The sequence below is a fragment of the Perna viridis genome, chromosome 1, assembly GCF_037379345.1.
Source record: "Perna viridis isolate PV_CMFRI_1.1 ecotype Kerala chromosome 1, ASM3737934v1, whole genome shotgun sequence".
Taxonomy (NCBI): domain Eukaryota; kingdom Metazoa; phylum Mollusca; class Bivalvia; order Mytilida; family Mytilidae; genus Perna; species Perna viridis.
In genome coordinates, this window is record NC_142445.1 from 9,758,207 (window position 1) to 9,772,091 (window position 13,885).

General features: G+C 33.9%; 1 protein-coding gene across 2 annotated transcripts in view; it reads right to left on the bottom strand.

Annotated features, from left to right (window-relative positions):
* LOC148627154 (plexin A3-like) overlaps positions 1–13,885 on the bottom strand; it is a 44,671-nt gene that overhangs the window by 29,117 nt on the left and 1,669 nt on the right. For both annotated transcript variants that reach the window (XM_088568623.1, XM_088568612.1), the window contains exon 2: positions 593–1,617. In XM_088568623.1, the coding sequence (XP_088424749.1) occupies positions 593–1,573 (981 nt within the window). In that variant the 5' untranslated portion in view covers positions 1,574–1,617. The remainder of the gene's footprint in view (positions 1–592; positions 1,618–13,885) is intronic.

Sequence of the window (13,885 nt, forward strand, 5' to 3'; positions counted from 1 at the left end):
TTTTAGGATTAATTCGAACAAGCCATCGCGTAGACAATAGACGGAATTTTCTATGTCTCTATTCAACGCAAGCGTTGCGATGTATGGAGTCTCTACAGTAACATATAGACTAAGTGTCGTCGGCAAATAGTTTGATACATGCTTTAACGTCGATTACGATTTCCTTTATAAAAACAAGAAATAATGGCGGGCCAAGCGGAACATTGGCTCTCACTGGTTTCAAACTTGACAAACAACCGTTTAAGATAACGTGTTGGAATCTTTTAGTTAAATAGCTAGTAAAACCAGAGCAAAAGGCGCCTGGTTATGCTATACTGTTGTAACTTAAACAATTAACCGTTTGCCAAACATAATCGAAGGCTTGGGAAATGTCACAAAAGTTCTACTTTTATCTTTATGGAAGTTTTAGAGTTGCAATCTTAATTTATGACTTGTTTAGTTTTGCAACGACAAATGATGAACCCAAACTGAAACAAATCTTTATATCATTCATTGTTATTTGTTTTTGGTTTCAGATTATGTACACGGAAGGATGTAACCTAGATATTAAATCATCAACATTATATGCGTACTGATTATACCAAACACTCACAGTGCCATTGGTTGGTAGACACGTAGTCTTATTAAAACACTGAGCTCCCGGATTTACTGTCAAGTTTGGTTGGAAATAAGTGCCATGTACGATATTACCACACTGAAGCCGAGCCTCTCTTTCAGTAATCATTGTCTGTATTATTGATGGCACAGAAATGATACAAACGGCATATGTTTGGTCCTTTTTAAATATGACAAACGTGTCATTGTTTACAATAACTGCATGTTCTATTAGTTGATAATTTGTTGTATTAACTGTACACATCAATATAATGTCTTCATATGAATGGTAATTTCCATCATTTTTTGCCTTTCCACGCGATTTCTGACAGAGCTTTCCGACTTTTGCCTTTGTAAAGTTACTTTTGTCAAATATATTGAAAAATAAGAACGTGAAATCAGCTGTTGGTATGGCTGACTTGAAAATTATGTTCTCCTTAAGTCCGGTCTCTAGATTCATTGGTCCTCTTTCGTAAGGCCGTGTATCAAATATACTTAAATTAGTCAGATCCAGTGTAACTATGCTATAATTTTTGCTTTGAATAAATAGCGATGAGGCACCAATAACAATGACCTCAGCGTTTGCTTCTTGTACTCTTGTTTGGGTATACACTTGTGAGTTTGTTTCGCCAATCTCCATAGGTAAAGAGTGTTGTATTGTTTCATTTGACAATGACGTATCTAATTCCCAACAATAACTACTAGCATTGGGTTGACTACATTGTACCACTGTATTGTTGAGTCTTTTATATAGTAAAAGCCAGTTACTTCCAAACCGTAGTTGCGTTTTAACTTTTGCCAAATCGGTTTTATTGAGAGAAACTATACCTTTATTTCCTCCAACAAACAACAAATCTCTAGACATTGTAAAATGATGAAAGTCTGATATGTCAGTGTCATTGTATTCATAGTACGAGGTTACTATCATTCGGAATAAGTTAACTGATAAAAAGCCTAAGAATGTGTATTTAAGAACCATCTTGATGTTGAAGTAACAAGTCTTTGATATAAACTTTGCAAAATCTGAAAAGATAAATGAACATAAAAATTAGAATAAAGAAAATGAAAAGGTTGAGAGTTCTACTATATAAGGACATTGTATATCTGTACACACACACACATATTATATATATATATATATAGAAAGGTCTGAAAAATTCCCAACGATGTTAGAACTGTCAAATTTGCGATGCAAATTTTTGGTCGTTCCCTCCGCGGGACTCGAACTCGAACCGCTGTGACATCTATGGCAACACCGCCTGCACTAAGTCCAGCGCTCTAGACCACTCGACCAGCTAGGCTATATAAAAATATAGCTTTCGCTGGCCGGGTCATTCCTCCTCGTAGGATTTATCTAGGGCTGTAACTTAGTACATGATGTATGGTAGTTTGTTTGTTTGTTGGGGTTTAACGTCCGAGCAGCAATATTTCTATACGTTAACATATCTTCCCTGTATCAATTTGATCCGATGGAGCAGTGTAGCGAATAGAGTCGTCACATTCTGAGACGTTGTATATATATATATATACTGAATTTACTGAAGTTGTTAAATTAATATTTCACAGAACCGATTGATCGTCAGTACATTATTTAGTTAATAACACGTCTTGGAAGTAAGTATGTGCCTCCATAGAAAATGCTTAATCAGTTAATTACTTGAAAGCAAAATCCTTACGCTGAGATCAAATTTCCATATGATTTTATTTGAGCATAGAATCTGAATTACATAATCTCAAAATATATTTGAAATAAAGTTGAGAAAGCTTAAAAGGGTTTGATTATAATTTACATGTGGCCAACTCTTATTACAATTGTAGTAGTGTGCGAAGGTGATTACAGCGATTTTAGAACTCCATTACATCATTGTTTTACCACGGGCTGGCCATTTATGTTGCATTGTTTTACCCCGAGTGAGAACGAAGTTAAATAACGACATAAATGGCAAACCAATGGTAAGACAATGATAAAATCGAGTTTTCTTGAATTATTTCGATTCTAATAGGACTATTTTCTTTATATCTTTTGAAAGACGCAGCCCATGTGTTACACGAAATGTTGGTCATGTGTTAGTCACTATTTTTTACCACCGCTGTGGTCTAAAGAGCTTTGAAGCACATCATATAAGAATGGTCATTTGACACGTGAACGGAGTCTTCTGTTTGCTCCTTATTTAGTCACACTGATATGACATTCTTTCTAGTGGCCTCGACCTGTTTATTGAGATAATTAAAATCAAATGAACTTGAAAAATCATGGATAAACCGTAAAATGAAATAATCGAATACGTTCCTGAACTAATATCTAACTATAAACATTTCTTTCTCAAGACCGTGCAGGTTTAACAAATGAGAATAGATGTTCAAGTGATTAATGACTTATTCATATACATGTACTGAAAGGAATTCCAAAACGGAGCTCAAATTGTCTCCTTTTTCCTTTTTCAACATTCGAATACAAAATTGGAAATTATCGTAGGGAACATCTCAAAGGTGTTTTTCACAAATGATATTTTTTTTATATTGTAACAAACCATTAAGCATCTCTTGAGGAACGATTGTAAGCGGTGGGTTCGAGGGGTCAGAGATCTCATTTCAACATTCATTTCCTTTTTTAACATTCATTTCCTGATTCCCCATTTTAGGTCGCAAAGAGTTGGGAATGGTCGCAATCGACTCGGGAGGGGTCCGAGAATTCATTTCAACATTCACATCCCTTTTCAACATTCATTTCCTTATTCGGTATTTTAGGTTGCACAGGGTTGGGAATGGTCGCAATCGACTCGGGAGGGGTCAGAGATCTCCTTCCAACATTCATTTCCTTATCCGCAATTTTAGGTCGCACAGAGTTGGGAATGGTTGCAATCGACTCGGGAGGGGTCGGAGATCTCATTTCAACATTCATTTCCTTATTCCCCATTTTAGGTCGCAGAGAGTTGGGAATGGTCGCAATATACTCGGGAGGGGTCAGAGATCTCATTTCAACATTCATTTCCTTTTTCAACATTCATCTCCATATTCGCCATTTTAGGTCGCACACAGTTTGGAATGGTCGCAATCGATTAATGAGAGAAATCTCATTTCAACATTCATGTCCTTATTTGCCGTTTGGGCGATTTGCACCACCCTATTCATCAAAACACGATTGTTTTCAGGTACATATGTGTGTCCCATTTACAAATGAATGTGTTACTGTTTTAGTTGAAGTCTACATTCATGCGCATCTGGTAAGGCAAATGGTACGAACGTATTGGTCATCATTTGATATCACAAATAAAATTATTCAATATAGTTTTTGATTTTCATCAAATAGCTTGATTTCTAATCTTTTTATTGTTATCAAGAGGTTGCAGTCATATTGTAACTTAGCTAAATTAACAATTTGTACACCTACCTCAAGGAAAAATCGCTTTAGTTTACATGTTGCTCAATGCCATAACCTTAGGGAAGTACGCATGCTTATTTAAAAGTATATTTTTTTGTAGTTTTCTTTTTGACAGTTTCACAAATGATACTTTTGGAGTAATTTTTGTTTTCATAATTTATCAGCTCAAAGTAGGATTTTCGATTTTTTTTGAAAGTCGCATCAATTCTACAACGCATTGTAACACAACGACGTATCGATAGATAGTTTAATATTCTACAACATGAAACCAAGGAAAACTAATTTTCAACAAAACATTTTCAACATAAATATCGATATTACCCAACCCAGCCCCTATAAAAAGGTCTCATTATGAAGCAAAATACTTATCTAGCAGCAAAACAGCACTCACATTTAAGTCATTCAGAATTAAATTAACGATTGACCCAACATATGTAACACAACACAATGGAATACTTAATGTTAGTTTTTTTATATACAACATTTCATCTATTTATGTATCCGTCCATCCAAGTCATCTGGTTGTCTTCTTCGTGCTCGTCTTTTGGTCCTTCCGTTAACAAGTTCTTTCCATGATTTCTGTCAACATTTCTCAGCTCTAAATTACAAGTCTAACATTTTGAGCTTTCCTTGTCTTCTTAGTGTTCGAAACTTATGTCTCATTATAAATCCATAAGCCATAGAATTTAGATATTGCAAAATGAGATATGAAACATTAATGGGTAACATAGTTTATTGAAGATCTGTGTGTATAGCACAATAGTCTAAACATCCAAGTAGATAAGTCTTGTTAAACCATTGTTGTGTCATTCTATTGTTCTTACCGTGGATTATTTTTTTTACATATCAACAATGGCAAAACAATGAACTTCAATTTGGAAAATCTGCTCAGTGCAACAAAAGACCTCTAATTGCATGTACTAATATGTGTTTACATATTAGCCTAAGGCCTTTTGCTCTACTGATAAGTTCAAAATAAAGCTCACTGTTATGTGTACTGCAACTCAAATGAAAACAAAGGTACTAAACGCCGTTTTACTTAAGTCCGTTTTAATTAATTTGAACTGATGTTAACATTTACATAATAATTATGTCAATTTTAAGCTCGTCAATGCGCACCATTTTGCAAGTTGATGGTATCATCTGAAACTCCGCCACTGATAATTCCAGATGCATTGCGGCCTATTACTGCATCACTGCGATGACCTGTAATTTCAGCGATTAACACTGTTTGTCTACACCAATTTCATACAGTAATGTTGCCGCTGTTACTCTGAATGAGTGATTCGATCAGAAACTCTCTAGACCTGCCTCTTTACACATTTTACCTATCGCCCTGTGCAGGTCCAGGTGTCAAATGAATAGGCCTGCAGCAGCCTCAGGCGGTGGAATGGAGTACCCCTGGCGTGTTACATGCTGGCGTTGTCAGGCTATAATACGGGAAACCTTACCCCAAACCATAATGGTGCACCGTGTTGGGAAAAATGTCACGTTCCTCGCACGTTAAAGAACCCTGCTGTGGTATTCGATAGGAGTAGGAACCTTTGCCTCCTCTACAGGAGGCTAAACTGCCCGACCCTACCATTCCCTCCCTTTTATCTTGTGGCAATCAAAATTTGTCGACCCTATTATCCTTGTGTCCCATCCCTTTTTTCATTTCATCATCATCATTTCATGCTCATTTTATCATCCCTTTTCATGTTCATCGCCTGAATATAGCTAAAATATTGCTGCTCGGGCGTTAAATCCCAACAATCAATCAATCAATCAATCAATCATTCAATCATTCTACCTATCGTTTGTGATAAAGTATTTATTTCAATGGGTTGTGCAGATTACCATATATTGAATGCTTTCGCTACCGGGAGTGGTCTTAGATAAAATGTATTGTCTTTTTTTTCCAGACTGAAAAGAAGGGGAACAAAGCACTTTACATATCAATCTTAATTGATATTAAAAAGTAAAGGCATAACTTCAATCTTAAATAATACAACTCTTCGCTAATCCTGTACTACTACTATCATTCTTGTTTGGTTTTGTTTTTTTGTTGTTGTTGGATTTTGATTACTTTCATTATTTTTAGTATTATTACGCCCAGCAATTTAATTTGAATAATATTCAAATGTTTGTATATCATGTAGTGACATTTTAATGCTTCAGGTAAAAACATATCCATATTTTTTTTCTTAAATTTTCTTTATGCTCTCATGTGAATAAACTTAAATAAATTCGACAAACTACCTACCAACATTTAAAGCCTACGTGGTATTTTCTATATATACCATTTTATATGGTAAAATGCCCACTCAAGAACATAAAACATGCATTACATTTAAAACTTGACAGATGATGCATCTTCCTGGGAGTTTCAGGTCTTGATAAACATAGAATTCCTTCTTTTTGATTTGTCTTGCTTTTAAGCCTCCTTGTTTGGACTTGGATACATCCTCTCGGTACCGGAGGCCTGCTTGCCATTCTTGTATGAAAGAGTCACTTGTGATTGATTCATTCGTATATTACTACGTTCTTTTCCAGCTCTAAGTGAAAAACAAAGCCCAAAAAGGTAAACTATTGTGTCAAGAAACTAAAATGGACTAACTTCGCCTAGAAATACTTTCAGCCATAAAAAGTTCTTTTAAAGTGATGGTATCTTCCTTTCGTTTTTTTTTACTCTTAAACCAGCAGCAGACCTCTGCTTCATTGTGTGGTCAAAGGTATTTCTAATTTGAAGAATAGACTCTTCATTCACAACCTTGAAGCACTTTCTCTACTGTTCGATATGCATTTGTATATTTATAACAAGTTCGTAGAGAGACTGACCAGGGTAATATTCAACGTTTTCCCTGACAATTTCACTAACGAATCGTGAAAGAAAATAGCATAACGCGTCTGTAGTCATGTCTTTTAATTCTGGGTCTACATTTACGACTAGAATTGGTCCTATTGTTCATATGTACTCATGTTATTAGGAAACATTTTCTACTAAATGTACAAGTGCATGTATTGTAGTGAAAACAGGCAAATTGATGCATTCACTTATCAAAAACCTTATCTTATTAACCTTATTGAAACAATAAAATTGTATAACAAGTTCAATATTTCCTCTCAAGATATTGACTCAGAATAAATGATAGAATTAAGGAAACAAACCTTTTAATTGCCATGGAATCAAATAGAACTTCCGTAACTATTTTTAAGACAGACAGACAGACTGACAGATATCATTATTACACACTTAGATACACAAAGCTCAGAGCCCGAGCTTGTTTTGCTATAAATGAGAAATCAAATTGATGGAAAAAGGTCATTTACTCAAACCTCATATAATGCAGAGTTACTTCTGCATATAAAAATATCAATTAAGTAATATCAAATTACAACAAAAATAAAGCATATCAAATAAGTAAATGGCAGATTAGAAAAGGTGGGGAGAAACATTCTGCCCCATAGTAGTTAACCAAATTGCGAACCACAATTCACATATGTATTCATGCCAAGATGTCTATTAAAGGTGATGGTAATGAGTGATCCCACAATATGACATAATAACATTCACGTGAGTTTTGTCTTGTGTAACTGACCAATCAAGGGAGCCATACTCTGATAATAAGTGAAAATTAATCCTTATATTTGATCAGATTCCGACTAATTACCATGATTATTGAAGTATTGTTTGACACATCAGATCATAAGCAGACCCATGAAGAGAAAGATAGCATAACGAATCAACAAGTAAGACCCCTAATAACTCCATATGACAGTTTTGATAATGCACAGCTGGACACATTACAGAACATATTCACTGCTTTCTTAAATTATTTTAATTGTATTTTGGTCTACAAATAAAATCGGTTTCTTTAACCTGCTGATTTGAGAACTAGAGGAGGATGTTGCACAAATGGCTACTTCTTGACTCTCTATTTGTTCTGCCCATTCAAGAAGTTTTTTGTCATCAATAGCTAAGCCGTTTTCGGTATTATTACTTATCAAACCAAATTCAGCACAAATATGAACGTCGGATTCCTTAGCATGTTGTTCTTTATACAGTCACGTAACTGCTTTGGGTCAGAAAGATGTCTTCGCCCTCTTCATCATTTTGTAAAATTCATTGTAAGAAAACTTGTAGAAAATCTGTATACCCGAAATTTATCGGTAAAACTTGGATGTCATCGAACAAACTACGGGAGAAATGAGCTCACTTTGAACCAAAATTTGCTTGATAGACAGTTTTATACATCTTTCGGAAGTCATCGGGTTAAATAAGTGTACTTAGTGCAAAAGATGAGGGCGGAGCAAATATAAAATGAGCCATTTATGTGTCGTGAGTATCTCCAACTCTTTTCTTTAAAGCTACCCCCTATTTTCGGACCATGCCTTTGTATTGAAAATTTTTATAATTTTGTATTTTTAATTATTGGAATATTAGACAAAATTTTAATGTTTGGCGGTATGACCAGATAGTTGAGAAAAGAAAAAATATAACGGAAAATGGTATAATGAAACTAGTTTTTTGCAAAAACCCTCATTTCAATAGTTTTTTTGTATATATGAAGTATTAAGAAATTATACCAGATATTAATACAGGTAAATGTTTCGTTTTAATACAGATTGACTTGATTTTACACGCAGTTATTTTTTTCTTCTAGTAAAAGAAAAGCTGTTTGTATATATATATGACGTTACTCACGCTATTGCGACTGTGCTAAAAAATCACACCTACTTAGCTTTAATGACTATTGTAAACAATCAAAACTGTGAATTTGTTAAAGCTGTATACTGTTGGCATCAGAACAAATTATTAGTTCTGAATATTTGTCACAAATGATTATTCTAGTTTATTATAATCAATTAAACTTATCAAAAACCCGTAAAACGTCAAAATTCTGCCTGTCAGGTGTAACAAACTGCAGGTCTAAAAAACCTAAATAGTGAATTCGCCAATTTTTACATGGAAGAATAACTTCATATGTTCTTTTTTGAGACAATTATCGAAATTGCCTTTATCTTAGGCAAAAACAATATTTAATGCATAAATGAAGGTATTTGTAAATGGTCAGATTTCTAAAAGTGTTCAGTTATCGAATTCTATTTTAAAGTAATACTTATTTAAAATATTTTCTTTTTCAATTTATATTTCCAATAAATGTACATATTTTCAGCAATTCTACGTCGGCATTTGATAGAATTTTCAGTGCAAACAAAAAATTAAGTTGCGACTTTTTGAAAATGTCTAAAGACACTTATAATACAAGTATCGGACATGCAATTGAAAGTGAGAAGCAATCGAAATCGATGGTATATAAAAAAGACTAAAAATAGCTTTATTTTATTTTAATAATAAATGAAAAAATGTAAATAAACCATAAAAGAAAAGAAAAATGAATGAAAGTTAAGCTTAAACCACAAGAAATTTGATCGGAGTGGAATGACTCAAGCGACATGGAGTGGACAGAACTTGAAAAGTATAGAAAAGCAGAACGCTAATAGATAGAATGAAAGTAGAAAAGGGAGTCATAAACATTTTTTTTCATTTCAGAACGTGCAAATGAGCAAAGAAGTGAAAATCTCCATCAATGAGCGGCTATGAGGGTGATGAGAATAAGACCATGGAAAATTCCGAATGTAAAGTTAAAATATTCCGTGCGAAATCGAAGTCCCCGTAACAAGCGTCGAAAATAAACGTGTCAATATACCCGGTATTTGCCGCATGTACATCCAGAGTCATGATCTAATCTAGATCAAATTGGTATATATTTGTAATCAAATCTGATGCTGTTGATTTGGGATCTTGAAAATAAAGATTAAAAAAATCACCTCTTGTCGCACGGTTGCACAATAGTAATGCGACAGTAACAAAAAATCAATAAATTGAGTTTTTCGCTTAAGAACTACGTCGATAAACCTAGTTTATTGCACAAAAACTATAGTTTACGGTCGATAAACTGAGTTTATCAATAAACTATAAATTATAGTTTGACGGTCGATATTATAGTTAATATACATTGATACACTGAATTATGACCTGTAAACTAGGGTTTACGACCTACAAACCCTATTTACTGGCATGAGACTGTATTTAAGGATCAAATCAAAACAACGTCGGTATGTTGTATTAGTGCGTCTTTACACTGATGGTGAGCTATACATCCCACCTGAAGTCTCTGCTAAAATTACACCCGTAAGCAAAGACGTGTTCAATTCTTCTCCGCACCAAAGTCAGCTTGTGCCAAATCCATTCAAAAAAACTTAGTAGGCCAGTGAAACAAGCAAGACAGGACTCATACCCACGACAAGACAGGACTATAAATACCCACGACAAGATGTTACAATCAAATAGGACAGTCAGAAAGAACTCTCTTCAGGGAAATAAATCTGAAGAGTCTACTGTCTCATCAGCTAATTCAAGTATATCTTCAGAAACCCCATTGTTAAATGTTTTGTCAATGAAATTTTGTGGTATTAACAAGACAAAACACCATCTTTAATTTCTTTAGATCATAAACACGAGACAGTTGACACTAAAACTGATGAAAGAAATGAAATAAAATTAAAAGGATATAATTTTAACTTATAAACATAAGAAAGATCGGAAAGATGCGATCTAGATGTATTTCGTTAGGTTATAAAGACAAATTTGTAAATTTTATTGGAGTTCATGAGACTTATCAAGTACATTGACATGTAAGTTTACTTTAGTATGTATCAATGTTTCATTAAAATTTTTGAGTTTTGTTGCTATTGAAGAATTGGCTATATTGCAAGTCGTTTAACAATAACATAAAATCTCTGTGCAATCCGACGTGTAAAGCAACAACTGGGAAAGGTCCCTACACGATCAAAACTTTTTGAATATAATTAATATTTATGAAATAGGCAAGTTCGTGTGTTTGGATTTACGAGAACTTCTAAAAGTACAGCAGAGCCAGCTCTTCTGACAGTTCTACCGATGGAACAGTTTTCGTAGAGCTGGCTCTTCTGACAGTCATATTAGAGCTAGCCCTCGTAGAGCTGGGCAAAACTAGAGCTGGCTCTGCTAGAGCTGTCAGAAGAGTTGGCTCTAGAACGGTTCTATGATACTTTCAGAGCTGTCATAGAGCCTGCTTTTCTGACAGTTTGACTGAGAGGTTAGAACTGATCTCATCTGTAGATGCCCAGGGAATCCCGCGGGTACGTAACACTGCAGATTTGTATAAAATTGGGTATGCTGCTATGCTGTTAGATATGTGTAGAGGAAGTTTTCTTTTCATATTGAATGGTGGAATAAAGGGTGACACTGAAGGAAACTGTTAGTGTCTTACATTATTGTGTCAGTAATATGCACTCTATTGGTAAGTTTAAAACTATGACTATACTTGAGTTTTTTATCTTTATTTTCTGATGTTCATTGTCCTTTGTCTGTATGCATTTAATGTGATGGTAATTGGACAGAAAATATAGATACGTTTTTACCTGATGACAAAGAGAAATTGAAACGTTGAATCAACAAAATAAAAAACACTTCAGATTATCAATTACATTTTTGTAAACATAGGTCAAGAAAAAGTACGCCAGCTAACTGTTAACGTTTCAAATACTATATGTATGGTGTAAGTTAGTACAGATAATATTAATAAAAATTTTCTGTATAGCGCTAAAAATACTTTTGGCACATACAAAAACAAGACCAAGAAAAAGAACCAGAGTAACGTTAACGATAAACCATGGTTTCCGATTGTAAATCTGCCAGAAGTAACTATCGAAAACTAAAGTGAAACTTCAAGGGAAACCGCACTGCTGCAAACAAGCAATGACTGACGGATCCTTATAACTCATATTAGAGAGTACTGGGCGTGACTCAGAGACAATGTCTACTAAATCGGTCTACAGAACTTGAATATGGACTCTGAAGTTCCTAGAGGGTTCTGGAAAATATTGAATTGGGAGAAAAAAAAAGCAACCAGACATTCCAGTTGATAGTTTGTTTGAATTTTTCAAGAACCTTAATTCTGCTCATAGTATTGATAATGATGAACTTCCTGTTATAAATGTAGAACGCGAGGACCAGTTGATTCATGATTTTAACTCGCACATAGAAAAAGAAGAGATTTTCAATTATATCTAGAAGCTAAAGTACAATAAAGCTGGTGGAAAGGATGCGATTATGAACGAATATATCTAAACAACCTTACGCCAGTTTAATGAATATCTATAAGAAGTTTCATCCTTGTTTTTGGTGCCGGTATAATACCTGATAGCTGGCTGGTTGAAAACGTTGTACCGATAGTTAAAATAAAGAAGACACTTCTGACTCGAATAATTTCTGTCCGATTACCATTGTCAGCTGTCTTGAAATACCGCTGTTTTAAACAGAGACTGAATAAACACTATGATTACTTCTAGACCTAACAAAAAACTAGAGTGGTTTTAGAAATGTGAACAGTACAATGGATAATGTAATCTGTTTATATGACTTGTATGAATTAATAAAACATAAAATGAAGAAAATTTATTCTGCATCTATCGATTTTGAAAAAAAGTTTTCGATAAAGTATGGAGCGAGGTATAAACTTCTCTCTAATGTTAATGGTAAGATGTTAAATGTAATTAAAAACATTTACATGTATAAAAATATCAAATTATATTGTTGATAATAATTGTAGGTCTGATTTCTTCCCATGTGATAATGGTGTTAGACAAGGGGAAAACATATCCCCCTTTTAAAACTTTTTCAAAAATACATTGTTCAGAGCCAACGCTTCTGTTGAACTGCATTTCAAAACTCCGTTCATTCTTTAAAACATGAATATATAAATAATTATATACATATTTTTTTAAATTTAATTTTTTTTAATGATCAATATCTATATTGTATTACATACTAGTACATGTACATGATATTTCTTATTTCCTAAGCATGCTTGTTGTATGTTTAAATGAATAAATTGTCAATATTGATAAGGAGACGGAATCATAAAAGTTTAGTGCTTGTTTCCGAATCCTCTTTGTCAATTATATTGTACTTTGTAAACTAAAAAAGAATGGTGTCATTTTGGTCAAAACATATTGTTGGTAATCAGTGCAAGATCTGACTTATTAAAGCTGCATTAGCTGTCGTACCATTTTTTTGTTCCCGTAGAAATATACTTTAATTTTGAATTATTTATGCTAAATTGTAGTTTTTCTGTATAATTTCCCTTGATATCCACAAATACAATGCATTAAATACATGAAATAAATGTCGATACATTTATTGTCTTGCTAGACAAAAACTCGACCAAGATAAATTCGTATGCATGTAACCTCTGGTGACCGTAATCCGCGCATGTAACTTCTGGTGACCTTAACCCCGCATGTAACTTCTGGTGATCTTAATCCGCGCATATGCTGTTATTAAGGGTTGATTCTTTTTTAAAAAAAAATCTAATTGCAAAGCGAAAGTGATTAATCAACGGCAAGGAAGACCGACGGACTCAAGCCATAATAGACAAATGTTCGAATATAATGCAATGATCCTTTTGTAATTTACGTATTGAGATATTATGTGGCACACATATGGTCAGTAATTGTCAGTCTTCTCTATACTAATATACCCCAAACCCGTACTATATCTCATAGAACAAATAACTCAAATACAAACTTAAGTTTGCTGACTAGCTCGTTGTACGTATCTTTTCTGAGCTGCCGCTTTTAATTCAAAATTACAAAGCAAATTCATAACATATAATTATGTACAAAACATTCTCTATTCTCTTATCATCAACCATACAAAGCCATGTTTCGTGGCCGACCAGGAAAAACCAGTTATTATTTTTTCTGGAAACCTGTGTCAATTTGTCAATGCCAAGCGAAACATATGTGTAGGACATCACTTGAGCATATAAAAATGCTTTATCTAACACACAAATTTTAAGACGACTGAGAAATTTTAGT